The sequence below is a fragment of the Cyprinodon tularosa genome, unplaced genomic scaffold, assembly GCF_016077235.1.
Source record: "Cyprinodon tularosa strain WSP-4 unplaced genomic scaffold, ASM1607723v1 ctg404, whole genome shotgun sequence".
Lineage (NCBI taxonomy): Eukaryota > Metazoa > Chordata > Actinopteri > Cyprinodontiformes > Cyprinodontidae > Cyprinodon > Cyprinodon tularosa.
Window position 1 is genome coordinate 511,609 of NW_024039124.1, and position 18,551 is coordinate 530,159.

The 18,551-nt window shown below is 42.5% G+C and overlaps 1 protein-coding gene across 2 annotated transcripts in view; it reads right to left on the bottom strand.

Moving 5' to 3' along the window:
* smarca2 (SWI/SNF related, matrix associated, actin dependent regulator of chromatin, subfamily a, member 2) overlaps window positions 1-18,551 on the bottom strand; it is a 61,506-nt gene that overhangs the window by 10,164 nt on the left and 32,791 nt on the right. For both annotated transcript variants that reach the window (XM_038298288.1, XM_038298287.1), the window contains exons 26-29: window positions 17,083-17,310; window positions 16,684-16,761; window positions 15,669-15,887; window positions 5,941-6,164 (exon numbers count right to left, since the gene is read on the bottom strand). In XM_038298288.1, the coding sequence (XP_038154216.1) occupies window positions 5,941-6,164; window positions 15,669-15,887; window positions 16,684-16,761; window positions 17,083-17,310 (749 nt within the window). The remainder of the gene's footprint in view (window positions 1-5,940; window positions 6,165-15,668; window positions 15,888-16,683; window positions 16,762-17,082; window positions 17,311-18,551) is intronic.

The following is an 18,551-nucleotide window of genomic DNA, read 5'->3' on the forward strand; positions in this document are numbered from 1 at the left end:
TTTTTTCTATATGTGCGTATATTTAATTTACCATACCTTAAACTTTAATCACATTTTCACTAGTTGTCCTACTACACAGTTGGACGTGTTCACACCCTAAGTTACTTGATTCAATAGAAAAGTCACTACAGCATTGCACTGCATCACATTACTTTAAGTCAGTAAACACAACATTTTTGGCTGAATGAATTCCTGGAAGATCTCACCATCCCTTTTATATTGGATGTGCTGAGGTATAATCGGTACCCTACAAGATTTTACTCTTTTAGCTGCTGACTTTTAAAAATTGTCTGGTAAAAGCATCAGCTAATGTAAACCGGAGGATGAAATAGTTTGTTCTAAACCCTTGTAGAGTATTCTTGCCAATTCCCCTCAATGATCAGCACTATGGCTATTGAGACAAGATACCACTTGTCCAATTATATGAATTATTTTTTTTTCTGTTACTTGCTGTCTAATACTGAGAAATATTTCTCCATCAATTGTTGCAGATTCATTTGAAATAGGAAAATCAGAAAAAAAAGCATGTTTACAGTAAATTATACATAAGGTCTGCACACGTGTAAACAAAACAGGGAACCGTTGCACATGAATGTTTGTCAGGGTTTTTTTTTTTTATGAAAATCTTATCTGTCTTTAAATGTCTTTACTCAGGTGCAGACTTCCTAAAATCAAAGTATTCTTCTTTAAGTGACAATACAGTTTTTTTCATTTCTAAAATTCAGATTTTTGTAATTTATATTTTTTAGATTTCTTTGTCTGAATCTGAGGTCTTTAACTCTTTAATTTTGCTGCTGGTATAACAAAATTTCTTAACTGAAGAATGATAAAGGCTGTTTTTATTTAATTCTATGCAGCCACGACTGTAATAACTTGACAGATAAAGGTTATATAGATATTTCTTATAGATATTAGGGGATCCAAATCAGCAATTTTATTTGATGAAGAGCAGTATTAAAAAATTAGGATAATTGAGCTTTTAATTACTAGAAACATGACTAAACTAATAGAAAAAGGTTCTGACTTAAAGGAAAAAGGAGAGATGTATTTGTAATTTTTACTATGAAATCTTAATGGTCAGTTCTTTTAATCTGGCAGTGACATACTTTATGATGCTAGACTTTAATAAACAAGTAATAGCAAAGCAAATGTTACTATGATTGTCTTCACCCTGACAGTAAGCTAAAAAACTAAGCCATCCGCTTTAAAAGAGTGAACATGACAGCTTCACTGATGGTATTTACCAAGAGACTTCCTGTTGTCTTAACAAAATGTAAAATTTTTTTTTACTCTAAATTCAAACATACTTTTTTTAAATGGTTAGTTTTTAACAACTTCAAAAGCCAAGATGAAATCTAATTGGAAAAAAAAAGCAAACAAAAACACAAATGCTTTCATCCAGAGTGAACAATCTCCACCCAGTTATGCTTTAACAGTTTTCTTCAGGTTTCTCCTGGATGCTTTTGGAAAAGGATTAGATAATGGAGCTAATTACCAGTCAGAAAACAATGCCGCAGGAGGGTTTGAACAGCTGCTATTGATTTTATTAATGGAAATCTGTTAGACGCCTCTGATGAGTTGAACAAACTCCCTGCTGATGCATTTGGAGCTTGGTTGAATTCCTGTAGCTGTTCTGGAGTGTTCTGGGCTTTAAGTGAAAACCAGGTCAGCTTCTTCTGTTCTTGTATTTTGTGATATCCAACAAAGATAATTATCCAACTGACTTTGCCACCACTAGAGGCCTAAACAGACACACTGGCAACACTGTCTTTCCATCATTATGAAGTAGTTCTGGCCCATTTATCTGATCTAATCAGAACCAGTGTAGATGATAGAAATAGAGAGAAAAGCTGGTTTAAGGTCAAAGATCAACTGCAGGAGCTGGCCATCAGAGGAGGAGCGATTACAACAGAGAAAACGGCATAATACTTAGTTTTGAACTTTTAATTTGTTCCAAGTGTTAATCCATCTCAAAGAAGCACTTTTAGCACAAACATTTTCTCTCTAAACAAAAACTGAAATCTACTGCTGGTACGGTTTCTTTTGATCCATTATTATTACTATAATAATGGGTGGGGGATGGAGGTGGTTTTTGAGTGTGTATGAAAAACAAAAAGTTTTTGATAACCATGATGATGATTTATTGTTTCTACCTCTGACTTTTCAATAAAAAGATTTATAAAAAAACAAAAAAACATTTTCTCTCTACGTTCTTGTGCTTCAAACAGAGTGTTTGATTAAAATGATTGTTATTTAATAATTTCCAAACCAAAATTCTCTGTATGAATACGATTTAAAATATTATTGCAAACCAGTAAAAGTGTGGTGTTAAATGTGATTTAGTATTTCAGCTGATGAACTTGAGAAAAACAAAAAAGGCACACTGTAAAAAAAAAAAAAAAAAAAGGCAAAAACCTGGTCTAGAGTAAAGCTTTTCAACTCTATTCCTCAAGGTTTATATGCGCCTCTGTTAAATAAATCAGATCAATAAAGGACTCTTTAGAACCTGCAATAGTAATGAGGTAGTTTTGCCATTTGGTTCAGGTATGTTGGACCAGAGACACATCTAAAGGTTCCAGGACACCATGAGGATTGGGAAAAGAGACCCCTCATCTAAAGCATAATGATCTCAGATATGATCTGGTAAATACATGTAGTCTGTAGAAATATCTTTAGATGTGTCTAACAGTGTGACTGTGCTATTAAATATTGCAATTCCTACAAACCTCCAGGTGTTTGAGTTGCACGGTCTGATTTTTCACTGTTGCTTGGCAACAATGACATGAAAAGTAATATATTTGTAGAAATGTACTCAAATTTTAGCAAAAGATCAGACCAGTATCACACGTTTTTTCGTTTAATGAGGAAACAGCAATGAAACCTGGGCTAATCAAGAAGGCTGATGATGAATAACCTCCAAAAATAACAACTTGCAACAGATAGCGAAAGTGATTTCTAGAAAAGTGGGATCGAGATCCTACCACATATGCAGCAGAATATTTTGAACATCTGTATTTGAGCGATAAAGGCACAAAGAAAATGTGCCATAAGAGCAAAACATGTTTTATTGAATTCAAACCATACAGGACTACACTGATCCTCCCTGTAGTGTTGGGCTAAACATTATGCGACTTCATGACTGTTTACTTTCATACTCTCTGCTGTAAGAAAATCAATTCTGCCCTCAAATGGGAAACGGCAAGAAAATAACCTGAACGTTTATTGGAAAGCATTTGAAGACTGATGGAAACTGTTTTTTTATTCCCTTTAGAACAAAAGGAGGTTTTATCATTAGAGGCCCCAATTAAACTCTACAATCAGAAATTTAGAAAGAACTGAAGGAGAAAGAACTCGCTAAATTAGCTCAGAGACCCAAGGAGGCCGGAAGCCTGCTGTGTGCTCTCCTGCCTTTTCCGATTTAAGGGTTTCAAATAGTTAATACAGGGGAGATTCCCACAGAGACATCTTCCAGATAAAGTCACAAAGCCACTGGTAGTTGTTGATTGTCACATGTTAAATTATTAATAAAACGTTTGTGTTCTTTATCAGAAAGAATCATATCTCTAAATCTTGTTTCTCTCTAGTGTCAAAAGTTGAATCTGCAGCTAGAGTCTTTTTTTCCAGTTACATCTTTGAAGAAAACTTTTACAGCCATCAAGTGTCAACAGCACAGCGGTGGTATTTCAGCACTTCATCTGCAGCTTCAGTCAAAATGATTGTTTTCCATTGAGACAGCTCAATGTACAATCAGTACTTTTCTATACAATGACAATAACTGAATTTAAAATGGAGACCTTTACTCATTTAACTGCTTGTATGAACAACTCTTTCTGGCTACGCTCTTTCAGTTCTGTTCTGGGATATGGCCACAAACTATGGAAGTAAATCTGTGTCGCTGGGATTTGAATTAAAAATGCCACTGAAATTTAAATGTTGTATGTTTGTACTTACTGTGTCAGTGTTAAAATATATTCAGAACACATTTTTGACCTAAAAAAAATTCATTGTCATTATTTCTACACAGTTGAAATTTCATTTGTTATTTTCTCTTCAAGCTAAAAATTCACATTACTATTTCAAAGTGATTACATTTTCAATACTTATTTTTCACTTTACACCCAGCCAATCCCGTTACGTTTTCTTAGTGTCATTTTTAATTCAAATCCCAGCGACACAGATTTACTTCCATAACAAACACAAAACCCCTCTTTTGTTATCCTTTCTTGTTGTGTAAAAAAAAAAAAAAATAAAAATAATCACAGAGTAGCTACATTTGCATGGACACAAATAGGCAGACTGAGACCTCATCATATCAAAACCGCTGAGCCCTTGACTAAAATGACTCCAAAAATGGATAAAAAGATGGGACAAAGTTTCATAATGGGAAAAAGCTACAACAATGGACAAAGAAATTTGAGGTCAGGCCCAAAGGGTAGATAAAGTCGACGATGAGCGGACAGGGGTGGGTTTGTTTACAAAACAGGCAGCTTCTTCTTCTACTACCAAAAAAAAATGACAGTTTGGCACATGCTCAAATGATTCACACTGATTGAACGGTTGGTACATGTATACAAAAGTCATGATCCAATAATTTTATACAGTGTTCATGTAAACAGAGATGTTGAATTTTTTATCAACAAAGGTTTAGACCGGATTGGGGAAATTTTGAGGATGTAAACGTAGCTGATGAATTGGTTACATCATCTTGGATGGAAGCTTCTAAAATGGAGCAGAGGTTGCTGAACCAAAGGAGGTCTAGCATAGTGCTGACACCGGCACACAACTAAAGTGACAGTTTACTGAAAGCAGGTTTGACAGCCTTGGTGTCAAAGTGTTGATATTAGTCTTCATTAGCATGAAAGTGTCACATAGATCTTTTCATACATGTTTATTTTTCATCCCGCCTCCTCCCAAAGGTGTTTTATCAGATTTAGACGAGGAGCTTTGAACTAATGTTGAGCAACCGGAGAATACATGAACCAAACAGGAGAGATTAAGCACCAGACAGCAAAGAGTCCAGGTGATTTTCAAAATAGCATCAACATACCAATCTACGCTAACCTGCCTGGTTAAAACAGAGCAGTTAACAAAAAAAGAAAAAAAAAAGTTAACAGGCTCTTACTGAAGGATGAATAAAAATACTTATGTGCACCTTCAACAAATTTTGCCCTAGATCTACTAGAAAGAGTGTGAGGACTTAACATCTTTTCATTTAAGTCTCTGCAGCTGGAGTTGTAGTTGGGTGGGACTGGTTGCAGTTATCAGTGTGATTGCCCTTTTAAAGCACGCCCGCCGTGCAGCTGCAGCCTATTCAATGTGAATCTGGTGTTAGAACATGGGCACAACTGGGGTCATAAAGGGATGAGCACGCTCTGCAAAGAGGCAGGGGTGGCATCAACAACACTGGAGGTTTGCTGCAGGTAAATGAACTCCCTGCCGTCCAAAAATTAGAAAAAAAGAACAATTAGAAGCAATTATAACCTTAAATATGACATTTTTAGTCTTTGCCTAAAGATTTAGTGCTGAAAGGTAATGGAGTTGGCTAGCTGAGTTTAAGCCTTAAGTGGTTCACACCAATACTAAGCTTTCTATACTCCCATCTCAGGATTGTCTTATTAATATTCAAAGAATTACCATATTAATGTCTGAATAATTTTCTGGTTTCAAGTGACTAATTTTTACAGCGATATCACTATAAGAGGCTATGTGTGATTATGCATGAGGTCTATGATGAATTGATGAGTTTAGAAGGACTTAAATGCTGGAGTGAATGGTCACTGTTTGACTAGTCTTCCTTAATCTCAAACTGCTGGTAGACAATTAGAAGACAACATTGTGTTTGAACCCTCTGCATGTCTCTAGATTCTGTTTTAAAATTCATGAAGTAATGCAAAAAGAAAAACAAAAAAAAAACACCTCAGAGGTTAAATCAAACCGTACCCATCTCTGTAGTTGATCACTGTGTCGATGATGGTGTTCATCTGCTTGGTGAGTTTGGGCGGGTTGGGCGAGAGTTTCTCTGCCGGCGGCCTCCCTCGTCTCTTCTTGGCCTTCATGCCTCCATCGTCTCTGCTTGATGAGTCTTTGTCCTGACGTCGCTTGCGTTTGCGCTTTTTCAGGCGGATTTCCTCTTCCATTTCTTCCAAGTTCCCATCTTCGATGGCCTGAAAGTTTGCAGATGTCAGAACCCAATACGAGGTTAATATTAGCGTCTCTCAAACATGGCAACCATGAAGCAAAGCTCATTTATACTTTGATACATTAAATTATATATTTTTTCTTTACGTTTATTGTTTTAATTTTGGTAACTGATGCCGAAAAAAAGATATATCACGGTAAAGAATTGTTTTGTGTCATTCATTTTCTGCTTGTTCTAACTTTAAACCATTCAACTTAAAAATAAACTTCCTCCTTAGAACAAATCCTCTTGTTCTGTGTGTCACTTTTGTCATGTTGGGATTTTTTTCTTCTTCTCTATCTGGCAGCCAACATGTCTGCCCACATTTTTCTTCCTCTAATGAATAGTTGTTTGAACCACAGCTTACAGTGGTTTCAACATCCTGTCGCCTTGGCCTCAAAGTGTCTTTGTTCTAATTCTGTTTTCCCTGAAGCATCTGAGCAACTCAATAAAATTGATTTGCGGGGCTTTACGCGTTTCTCTAGGGGAAAGTGTGTTTATTTTTTGTTTGCCACCAGCATCACACAAGCGAAACATCTGATTATGTGTCCCTGGTCCAACATACCTGGACCAAATGGATAGTTATTATTAAGTGATATAAAACTAATAGCGATAAGCAAATTTGTGCATATGTTTACATGTGGAGAAATCCAATGGATACAAAGCATTTTTTTAAAAAGCAGTTTTTTGCTGACTAACAAAAAGAAGGCAAACCTGTGAAAGCATGAAAAAGTGAAACAAAATAGAGCATTGAATTGATTTAGTGCAATGTAAACAAGAGAGAATGTAAAAACCAGAAGTACTGAAATAAAAGGTCAACACATTCAACTTGTTGTCCTAAATAAAATATTTAAGATAAGAAAATTGTAAATATTTGGTATCTTATGTAAAATGTTGAAGGGCAATTATTAAAAGATTGAGGTGCAATTTAAATAGTGCAACACAATGAAGGGAGCAGATGGATCGTCTTACATTATCTATGCTTAGAGATGCACTGATCAAACATCCACTGACATTCTGACAAATCCATTTTCAGCTATTCACATATCTGCCAAAAAAGATCTAATCAAATTCAGCTTCCCATGAAAGTGAAAAGGATGACAAAAGGTAAAAAAAAAAAAAGGAGAAACCAGGGAAAGGTCAAAGATGGAGTAAAAAAAACAGAATGAAAGTAGTGTAAATAGTAATGGCGATAATATTGGGGATCATAACAATGAAATCAAATTGGAGGAAGCTGCTCTCTGTGTTTAAATGAGCAGCAGCAATCAAAGGACTTTTGATTGCCGTAGATTGTTTCAACAATCAAGTATTAAAAGCATAATGAAATATTTAGTTCTTCTCACAACAAAAAGGATTCGGTTGCAGATCTCTCCCTCGGTGCATCATTAAAAATACCAAACACATACAGTAACCCTACAGTAGTCCAAAGGCATCTATACGGAGAAAGCTCAGCGTTTATATAAAGATTCATTACAGATGTCTTGGAAGTAAGACAATAAAACGAAAGTTACGTATGTAACTACGGTTCTATGAATCCCGGATGACCGCCAGAGGGCGGTGCTGAAAGCACTGAATGTTCCCTTCGGGCATGCGCAGTTCGAGTAATTATACCAACAGAGTCACACCTGTGACACCGGATGACCACTCAGAAGCTATATAGCCTGGTGTCATCCTTTGCTCTGCTCCTACAGAATCTTCTCGCAAAAGCAAGGATTCTGAGTGACAGAGAAGCTCTGGCGGTCATCCGGGATTCATAGAACCGTAGTTACATACGTAACTTTCGTTCTATTTCATCCCTACTGACCGCCAGAGGGCGGTGCTGAAAGCACTGAATGACTAATGCCAACGATGTCACAAGGAATCCTGAGCACATACCTCACAGAGGAGGCCCAGCAGAACCTTGTAAAAGGACCTGACCCAGGGGATGAGGGGCAGCCACATTGACACTGTAGAACCTGGTGAAGGTGATTGGGGAAGCCCATGAAGCAGCAGCACATATAGCTTCCAGCGGAACCCCTCTCAAAGCAGCCCAGGAAGCGGTGACGCTCCTGGTGGAATGTGCTCTCACACCGACTGGCAGGGAGCAGTGACCTGCAGCGTAGGCGTGGCAGATGACACTCACAATCCAATGGGACAGACGCTGTTTAGAAAGAGGACAGCCTAACCTTGGACCCCCATAGCATAGGAAAAGCTGGTCCGAGCGTCTCAGATTGGCGGTGGCTGCAATGTATGCCTCCAACGCTCTTACCGGGCACAACAACTCCGACTCATTCTCAGTTGTACCAGATTGAGGCTGAAACCGAGCGAGCCGCAATGGCTGGTTACGGTGAAAAGGAGACAACACCTTAGGCACAAACGCAGTATTAGGCCACAGGGTAACACCAGAGCCATCTGGATTCCACCTGATACACCTAGGGCTGACAGAAAGAGCATGTAGCTCGCTGACCCTCTTAGCTGAGACGATAGCCATCAGGAAAGCAGCCTTGCAGGAAAGCCACTTGAGTTCTGCTTGTGCCAAAGGCTCGAATGGAGGGTGGCACAGAGCTGTGAGAACCAATGGCAGATCCCAATCTGGGGCTCGTGGGGCTGGCCGCTGGCACAACCTACGAGCACCACGCAGAAAAAGTGAAACCAGTTCATGGCGCCCCACTGTACGGTTGTCAACAGTTCGGTGAAGACATGAAATTGCTGCAACATACACTTTAAGGGTCGAAGGAGAGCGGCCCTTATCAAGGAGAGACTGGAGGAACTCCAAAATAGTGGGCACCGAGCAGGAAAGCGGGTTCTCATTGTGGGCAGAGCACCACTGAGAAAAGAGGCGCCATCTGTTAGCATACTGCAGCCGAGTGGAGGAAGCCCTAGCACTCAATACAGTGTGTCTCACGGTGTCTGAACACCCAGTCAGCCTCCCAGGGGCCATGCCCACAGCTGGAGACGTTGAGGGTTGGGGTGCCATATCTGTCCCCCCAACTGAGACAGCAGATCCCTCCTTGCTGGAAGACGCCATGGAGTACCGTGACACAGACTCCAAAGCAGCGGGAACCACGGCCGCGCTGGCCAGAACGGAGCTACCAGCAACACTCTGTGGCCCTGCTCGAGAACCCTCCGTAGAGTCGGCCAAACCAGTGAGAGGGGTGGAAAGGCATACAGGAGAACCTGCGGCCATGGATGAGCCAGTGCATCCTGGCCCAGTGCGCCCGCCATCCCGGTTAGGGAATACCATAGGGGGCAATGGGTCGACTCCTCTGTGGCGAACAGATCTACCTCTGCCTGCCCAAAGAGGTTCCAGATTATGCGCACTACGTCGGGGTGAAGAGACCACTCTCCCGGAGCAGGTGCCTGGCGGGATAGAGAGTCCGCAACCTGGTTCTGCCGTCCTGGCAGATACGCTGCGCGCAGGGTACACAGACGGGGATACGCCCATTCCAGGAGATCCCTCGACACCTTCAAGAGACGTGCTGACCTGGTGCCACCTTGGTGGTTTATATGATAAACAACAGAGGTGTTGTCTGTCCGAATCAGCACGTTCCTTCCCTCTAGGTGGGGCAGAAGGCACCTGAGGGCCATGTGCACAGCCCGCAGCTCCAGCACATTTATGTGTTCGGTGCGCTCCCTTGGGTCCCAGAGACCCCGAACAGCTCTGTGTTGCCACACGGCACCCCAGCCCATGAGGCTGGCATCCGTGGTGACCACCTCCCTTCGACACACTACTAGCCCCATTGGAACACCACTGGACAAAAGGGTCCCGTCTCGCCAAGGAGCTAGGGCATGGAGGCAGCTCCTGGTCACCATTAGCCTGCGATGCCTGTGCAGCCTGGCGTCTAGGCGAAAGCTGTTGAGCCATCGCTGCAAAGGACGCAGAAGGAGCAGCCCTAAGGGCACGACATGAGTGACTGATGTCAGTTTGCCCAGCATTCGCAGGAAGGTGATGTAGGGAAACTCCCTGCCCAGTCTGAATCGACGGACAAGCTGGAGTATGTCGTCCACCCTGTGAACAGATGGACGGGCCATCATGGTAGCAGAGTCCAGATGCATCCCAAGAAAGGTGGTTGTCTGAGATGGAACCAGACAACTCTTTGCCAAGTTGACTTTGAGGCCTAACATTGACACATGAAGTAGAAGCTGGGACGTATCCCGAGAGGCAGCTACCTGAGAGGGAGCACAAAGAAGCCAATCGTCCAGGTATGGCAGAATCCTGACTCCGGAGGCCTGTAGAGGAGAGAGGGCTGCTTTCACGCATCGAGTAAACACCCTCGGGGAAAGGGAGAGCCCGAATGGGAGCACCCGGAATTGCCAATGGCGCCCCCGATAGGCGAACCTGAGAAAACGGCGATGTTCTGCCGCAATAGGCACGTGAAAGTAGGCGTCTGTCAGATCTACTGATGTAAACCAATCTCCCGCCACAATGGTCTGAAGGACCTCTGTTATGGTGAGCATGTGGAAGGGAAGGACCTTCAGGTACCGATTCAGTCCCCTTAGATCTAAAATGGGGCGAAAACCGCCGGTCTTCTTGGCCACAAGGAAGTATGTGGAGTAGTAGCCTCTGGGTTGCTGCACAGGATCTACAGACTCGATTGCCCCCTTGCCCAGGAGGGCGGAAAGCTCCTGGTCTAGTGCCTGAGATTTCACCGGGTCTGTGATGACAGTCATCTTGACCCGGTGTGAGAGGGGGGGCCGCCGTCGGAACTGGAGCCTGTAGCCATTGGTTAAGGTGGCAACCACCCATGGATCTACGGCATGAGCAGCCCAGAAACTCAGCTGCTGATGGGAAAAATGTCCGACGGCTGGCCCGGTGGCATCATCTTCTATCCCCACGGCCCCTGGGGGCTCTGGGGGGAGGGCGTCCAGGATTTGAGGCCCGGGTCTGTCTAACAGGGCGGCAGACTGGCTCACGAAAGTCCCTTCTCGGTCTCTGCCGCACATCATGGGGATAGGAACCAACAGGTCTGCCACCGGTCTGAGGTCGTGGCTGAACGCTGGGGGTAGTGGCAGGGCGGCCCGAACGCTGGGGAAAGGCAGGTATGCTCCTGCGAAGGCCGGAAAGCTGCTGGCTAGTCTGACGTGCCTGAGCAGTCCGTTCCAGCGCCTCCAAGGCAGCTGATCCAAACAGCTCCCCTGGTACAACCGGGACACCCCTGAGGGTCCTACGGCATGCTTCAGTCAGAGGAGACTGTGCCAACCAGACCTGTCTACGAGCTTGGACAAGGAAAGACATGACCCGTCCAAGCTCTCTGGTCATCAGCGCGAAGGCCTGCAGCGCTGCGTCACTATAACCAATCGCCGCACTTGCACCACCAGTGTCCTGAACAGATGCAGACAGGGCAAACATGAGGTGCGCCAGGGAATTACCAAGGCGGCCAGCACGCGCTCCTGCATTGTACGCCTTACAGAGGAGGTCATCTGTAACCCGACATTGAGTCCGCGGGCACCGGACATCAGGACGCAGGGCTTCATCTGGTGACACAATCAGTGAAGCAACAGCTGGTTCAATTGCTGGCATACGGTCCAGGCCGGCCTTCACTGACTCATGCATGGCAGCTAATACACGACCATCCGAGGAGAGACGCGACAGCGCTCTCGGTTCCCGCCAACAGGCGTGTAACTCCTTCAGGTACTCCTCTGATGGAGGTACAGAAAAAGGAGTAGGAGCCCTTCCACGTCTGAAAAAAGCACTGCCAGAGCTGGATGCCTCTCCTTGTGGGAGTTCCAGCTGCAGCTGCTTCAGGGCCATAGACATGACCTCCCGCATGGAACCGTCACCGGCCTCTCCAACCGCACTCTGAGATGAAAATGAACCAGCCTCAGAGGCTTGAGAGGACCCTGCCTCCTCCTCATCTCTAAAATGAGAAGCGGAGGCAGCCAGAGAGATAACGTCATCCTCTACAACCAGCTCGGGCATTGGTGGGGAAGAGAGCCCAACCACTGGGAGCGAGGGATCAGATTGCCGTGTCTGCAACAAGGACTTCATCTCTGCCAGCTCTGCTGACAACTGCTCCACCCTTGTGGACAGGCCCTGGTCAGGTTTGGCCCGCTTCCTCCGGGGGAGGGGCACAGATGCTGTGGTCCCACCACGGCGCTTAGAACGCTTGGGGGGAACCACCTGCCCAGAGGGCGGAAGGTCCGAGCCCTCCTGGGGGCACAACTGGGCCAACCGGGCCACCCTCACTGCATGGGGCATAAAGCTGCAGTTCATACAGGGGTTCTCAGACAGCGCCTCCAAAAGGTGCTCATGTCCAAGGCAGGTAGGGCACAGGTCGTGGCCATCCTCTGCCTGCAGGGCAGCCCCACAATCTATGCAGCTGTGAGAGCCATCCATGTCGAAGGCCGACAAGGCTTAAAGAACAGAAAGTTATCGAAAATCGGGAGAGGGGGCGCAAACGCAGCCGTCACCAATTACAGCAGAGAAACGAAAGAGGCTGCGAGCACAAGGCAGCCGATACTGGGAGAGGGGGCGAGAACCGCTACCGTCACCAGGTATAAAACCAATAAACCAAAAAAGCTAACAACGTTAGCTGTATGGAAACTTAAGTTGGAAGTAGGAGCGAACAACGCTGCCGTCACCAATTATAGCGGATAAAACAAGAGAGGCTGCGGACACAAGGCGGCCGATACCGGGAGAGGGGGCGAGAACCGCTACCGTCACCAGGTATAAAAGCAATAAACAAAAAAAGCTAACAACGTTAGCTGTATGGCAACTTAAGTAGGGAGTAGGAGCGATAAACGCTGCCGTCACCAATTAAGAGAGCAGACCAACGAAAAGGCTGCAAAAAAAGGTTGATATTGGGAGAGGGGGCGAAAACGCTGCCGTCACCATTTATAATTAAGCAGACCGATGAAGAAGGCTGCAAACAAACCAAAAAAGGCTAACAACGTTAGCCGTCTCCAACTTCGGCAACGAAGTAGACCACACTTGGTTGGGAGAGGGGGCGAAAACCGCGGCCGTCAGTAATTATAGCAGCGCAGACCGGTGAAAAAAAGGATGCAAAAGTAGGGAATATACTGGGAGAGGGGGCGAAAACCGCTGCCGTCACCAGGTATAACACCAACAAACTAAAGAAGCTAACTACGTTAGCCGTATATAACTTCGGCAGTGAAGTTATTCACACTGGGAGTAGGGGCGAAAACGCTGCCGTCACCAGTTCGGAACAAAACAGCACGAAGCTGTAGGTAAAAAGCTAAAGTCGTGAGCCGGGAGAGGGGGCGCGGACGCTACCATCACCAGCAAACAACTCACTTACCTTCCGTAATCTTCAGAATCGACCCGTTGCAGCCCTGGGAGGGCGGAGAATAACCGCAACTCCGGTCAAGAGACAGGGGCTTCAGACAACGGGGAAGTTAGCGAACCGCTTGCGAGAGGAAAAAAGGAGCAGAGCAAAGGATGACACCAGGCTATACAGGTGCTGGTCATAAAATTAGAATATCATGAAAAAGTAGATTGATTTCAGTAATTCCATTTAAAAAGTGAAACTTGTATATTATATTCATACATTACATACAAACTCATATATTTCAGATGTTTATTTGGTTTAATTTTGATGATTACAAATGACAACAAATGAAAATCTCAAATTCATCATATCAGAAAATTAGAATATTGTGAAAAGGTTCAAAATTGATGGCCCCTGGTGCCACACTCTAATCAGCTAATTAACTCAAACCACCTGCAAAAGCCTTTAAATGGTCTTTCAGTCTAGTTCTATAGGCTACACAATCATGGGGAAGACTGCTGACTTGACAGTTGTCCAAAAGACGACCATCGACACCTTGCACAAGGAGGGCAAGACACAAAAGGTCATCGCTAAAGAGGCTGGCTGTTCACAGAGCTCAGTGTCCAAGCACATTAATAGAGAGGCGAAGGGAAGGAAAAGATGTGGTCGAAAAAAGTGTACAAGCAAGAGAGATAACCGCACCCTGGAGAGGATTGTGAAACAAAACCCATTCAAAAATGTGGGGGAGATTCACAAAGAGTGGACTGCAGCTGGAGTGAGTGCTTCAAGAACCACCACACACAGACGTATGAAAGACATGGGTTTCTGCTGTCGCATTCCTTGTGTCAAGCCACTCTTGAACCACAGACAGCGTCAGAAGCGTCTTGCCTGGGCTAAAGAGAAACAGGACTGGACTGCTGGTGAGTGGTCCAAAGTCATGTTCTCTGATGAAAGTAAATTTTGCATTTCCTTTGGAAATCAAGGTCCCAGAGTCTGGAGGAAAAGAAGAGAGGCACTTCATCCACGTTGCTTGAAGTCCAGTGTAAAGTTTCCACAGTCAGTGATGGTTTGGGGTGCCATGTCATCTGCTGGTGTTGGTCCATTGTGTTTTCTGAGGTCCAGGGTCAACGCAGCCACATACCAGGAAGTTTTAGAGCACTTCATGCTTCCTGCAGCTGACCAACTTTTTGGAGATGCAGATTTCATTTTCCAACAGGACTTGGCACCTGCACACAGTGCCAAAGCTACCAGTACCTGGTTGAAGGACCATGGTATCCCTGTTCTTAATTGGCCAGCAAACTCTCCTGACCTTAACCCCATAGAAAATCTATGGGGTATTGTGAAGAAGAAGATGCAATACACCAGACCCAACAATTCAGAAGAGCTAAAAGCCACTATTAGAGCAACCTGGGCTATCATAACACCTGAGCAGTGCCACAGACTGATCGACTCCATGCCACGCCGCATTGCTGCAGTAATACAGGCCAAAGGAGGCCCAACTAAATACTGAGTGCTGTACATGCTCATACTTTTCATGTTCATACTTTTCAGTTGGCCAACATTTCTATAAATCCTTTGTTTTTATTGGTCTTCAGTAATATTCTAATTTTCTGATATGATGAATTTGAGATTTTCATTTGTTGTCATTTGTAATCATCAAAATTAAACCAAATAAACATCTGAAATATATGAGTTTGTATGTAATGTATGAATATAATATACAAGTTTCACTTTTTAAATGGAATTACTGAAATCAATCTACTTTTTCATGATATTCTAATTTTATGACCAGCACCTGTATAGCTTCTGAGTGGTCATCCGGTGTCACAGGTGTGACTCTGTTGGTATAATTACTCGAACTGCGCATGCCCGAAGGGAACATTCAGTGCTTTCAGCACCGCCCTCTGGCGGTCAGTAGGGATGAAATAGAACTCTAGTTTACTAACATTACTTTGTATTCGATTGTTAAATCACCGAACATGTATTATTATAATTATACAGAGGTATGCAGTAAATTCCTTAAATGTGGATATTCGTCAGCTGAAATTAGAAAAAGTTTCTAATGTATGGGATAAAAATATTCAGCTTTTTCAAATAGGATTGATTTAGTTCGAAACATTTAGGATCCTAAGTAGAGGTTAAAGGAACTCTAATTTGTGTTTTTGTTCACATCTGTCAAATATGTTATAACAGTTTTAGAATTTTATTAGGTTATGATGTAATTCATCCCATTGTTTGTAAGCGTAAGGAAATAAAGTAATATGGTTAGAGAGAGTTCTTACTCGCAGCCATTGCTTTTCGGTCATGGCGTCGCTGTAATCGACGTCCCGACGGCAGCGTGATCCGCGGCCGAACATCTTCTCTTCTTCTTCCTCATAAGTAAGCCTCTCCACCTCAGCATCGTCCTTGATGATCCAGGAAGGCAGCTCATCTTCTTCCATTAAGCGAGGCTTACGTTTTGGGTTCCTGGCGTCTTCTCGACGACGGTCCATGTCCATGCGCTAAAACACGGCAGGAGAAGTTATTTCCATTAATAAACAAAGAAGGGTCTCTGATATTTTTAGCTCAAAGATGGATCTGAGAGGTTTTAATGTATCACAGAATTATGTTTACTGTTTGAAGGGTATTTTCTACATTTATTGAAAGGTTAATTCCATAGTAACATCCAAGCCTGATGACTATAGAATAAAATAATTTAACCGTACAGCAGCAGGTAGCTTCACATGTGAAACAACAAGACTATTATTTGATTCAAAACACAAATGCACCATGAAATCACAGAGAACAGTCCACATTTCTCTCTAACAGAATATAAAATGAATCCCATGTTATTAAAGTCATATATTCTCTTTACTTTCTTTTATGTATATATATATATATATATATATATATATATATATATATATATATATATATATATATATATATATATATATCAAACAAAATGCTCTTAATAAGTATGCTGTACATCTGCTTTTGGACCCAGTGAAGCAAGGAGCGAGTTAACATAAAGCACAAAATTAAGCATGAAAAATCTAAATAAGCCATTAGAGATAAAAGAAAAAAGTTCCCTGAAGAACTTTGAATTGCACTAAAACTGAGAACTTTGCAACACCCAAGATGTTCTCATGCAGAACGACGCCTCTGTGAAGTTTGTCAAAGAAATGATGAAATGTTCCAGGAGCATTGGGCTGTGACAGATCATCTGCTTTAGTCTTTTTCTAAACTTTCCACTTCCAAACAGGTTCACTGAAATGTAAATGCCTTTCAGAGCTGATGAAAATGTGTTTTTCTTACCATAAACAGCTCAAATTCATCTTCATTGCGGGCGATCATCTGGTTAAGGGTTTCATCATCAGGGACCTCGTCTTCCTCCTTGAACAAAGATATCATCAGAACAGCCCTTTGAACTCATGTAGAATTTAAAACTTTTATATTTTTGCTCATTTTATTTAATATGCTAACAAAGTAGACTCCACTGTGCTATTCAGATTTCACAAATAAACAGCTGAGGTTGGATTATACGACCACAAAAAAATGACTCAAGGACAAATAATTTTCACATCAAAGAGAAGCCCTCATTATGCAGACAAAAATTTAATTAAAATGTTCCTAACACATAATACATTGCTTACAAGCCGAAATTCTGAAATCTTTTCAACTGAAAATTGATGAGCGTTAAAACTCAGTTCCCACCTCGTTCTGTTCCTCATGTTCTAAAATGGCTTGGAGGAAGGCCCGCCGCTCGTGGCTGGAGGATTTCTGGTCAAACATGCCTGCTTGGATAACCTTCTGATCCACGTTTAGTTTGTATTTGGCAGCAGCCAGGATTTTTTCCTCCACGCTGTTGACTGTGCAGAGACGAAGCACACGGACTTCATTTTGCTGTCCGATACGGTGAGCCCGATCCTGGGCCTGAAGATCCTGGAAATAAAGAATGGGGACAACATTTCCAGGCATTAACGGCTGGATAAAGGAAAAGTAAAGAACAAAGAACATAAAACCTCCGGAATAACTCAACATCGTAGAATAAAACTTTTAGCCGTGACTGAAATCATCCTCATCTGAAGGAAAAATATAAAATAAACTGATTTGTTCCAGGCAAAGAGTGAAAGATAATCATATCCCTTCATCTACATGTTAAATGGTAGTTTTTATTTGCAAATCCTAAAAATTTATTGATTTCTGATAAAATGTTTTTGGAAAAGATTGAAAAGAGAGTTTGACAAATGTGATCTTCAAATGAAAAAATATATATATTGTTCACACAAGTAAAAAACCCCAGTAAAAAAGGGATATTGGTAATACTTCAAAATATTATTCAATTCAGTTTACCTGGAGAGTGCCAATTCAGCAGACGAGGTTTTCATGGTGCTTTAAAACCCCACTGTAACTCTTTAAACAATTAATTCTGGTTTTATGATGAAGATCATTGTAGCTAAACACCCTGGGTGAGTCTGGCTTCAGACAGACATTGAAACAGCTTAGTATTCGCTCAAAATGTAGGGGTTTGTTGGAGAGTTTCTCAGTTCAGGTTTTGGATAGAGCTTTAATACTGTAGATATTCTGGTATAGTTCTAATAGTCTGGAAAGTTATGTAAGAGCTGTAAAGACAGTTTGGAGATTGAGGAATGTGAGGAGAGGATGGAGGATGGATCCTACGGGGCAGAGGAGGATTTCACTACTGAGGGAACATTCTGACATCTTTTCTTCCAGTAAGGTAAGGTAAGGGAAATCTAACATATATACATTTATTAGATTTGCTTCTCAGGAAGTGTTTACTGTTAATTAATTTATCTAAATACTATGTGTTTAATTTGTTCCAATGAGTTGGCGTCCGATAAAAAAGCCATCCTGCTGACGCACTGCCACGCCCTTAATCAAACATGAGGTCAACTGGTGATACACCCAGCCATGGTAACTTATGACTTATTATTGACACAAAACTGTCCTTTTTCTTAACTAATATTTTTATTTATTGTGCAACGAGCAAACAACCCAACCCACCAGAAAATTAGATAGTAAGGGTTATATAATCTTCAGCATTCCAGATTGTGTTGGATCCAGGTCAATTGTTACCAAATTGGATCCTAATTATAGCTTATATACTGCAGGTATATAAGCTATAATTTTCTGATGTTTTTCTCATGATTCAGCTCTATGTT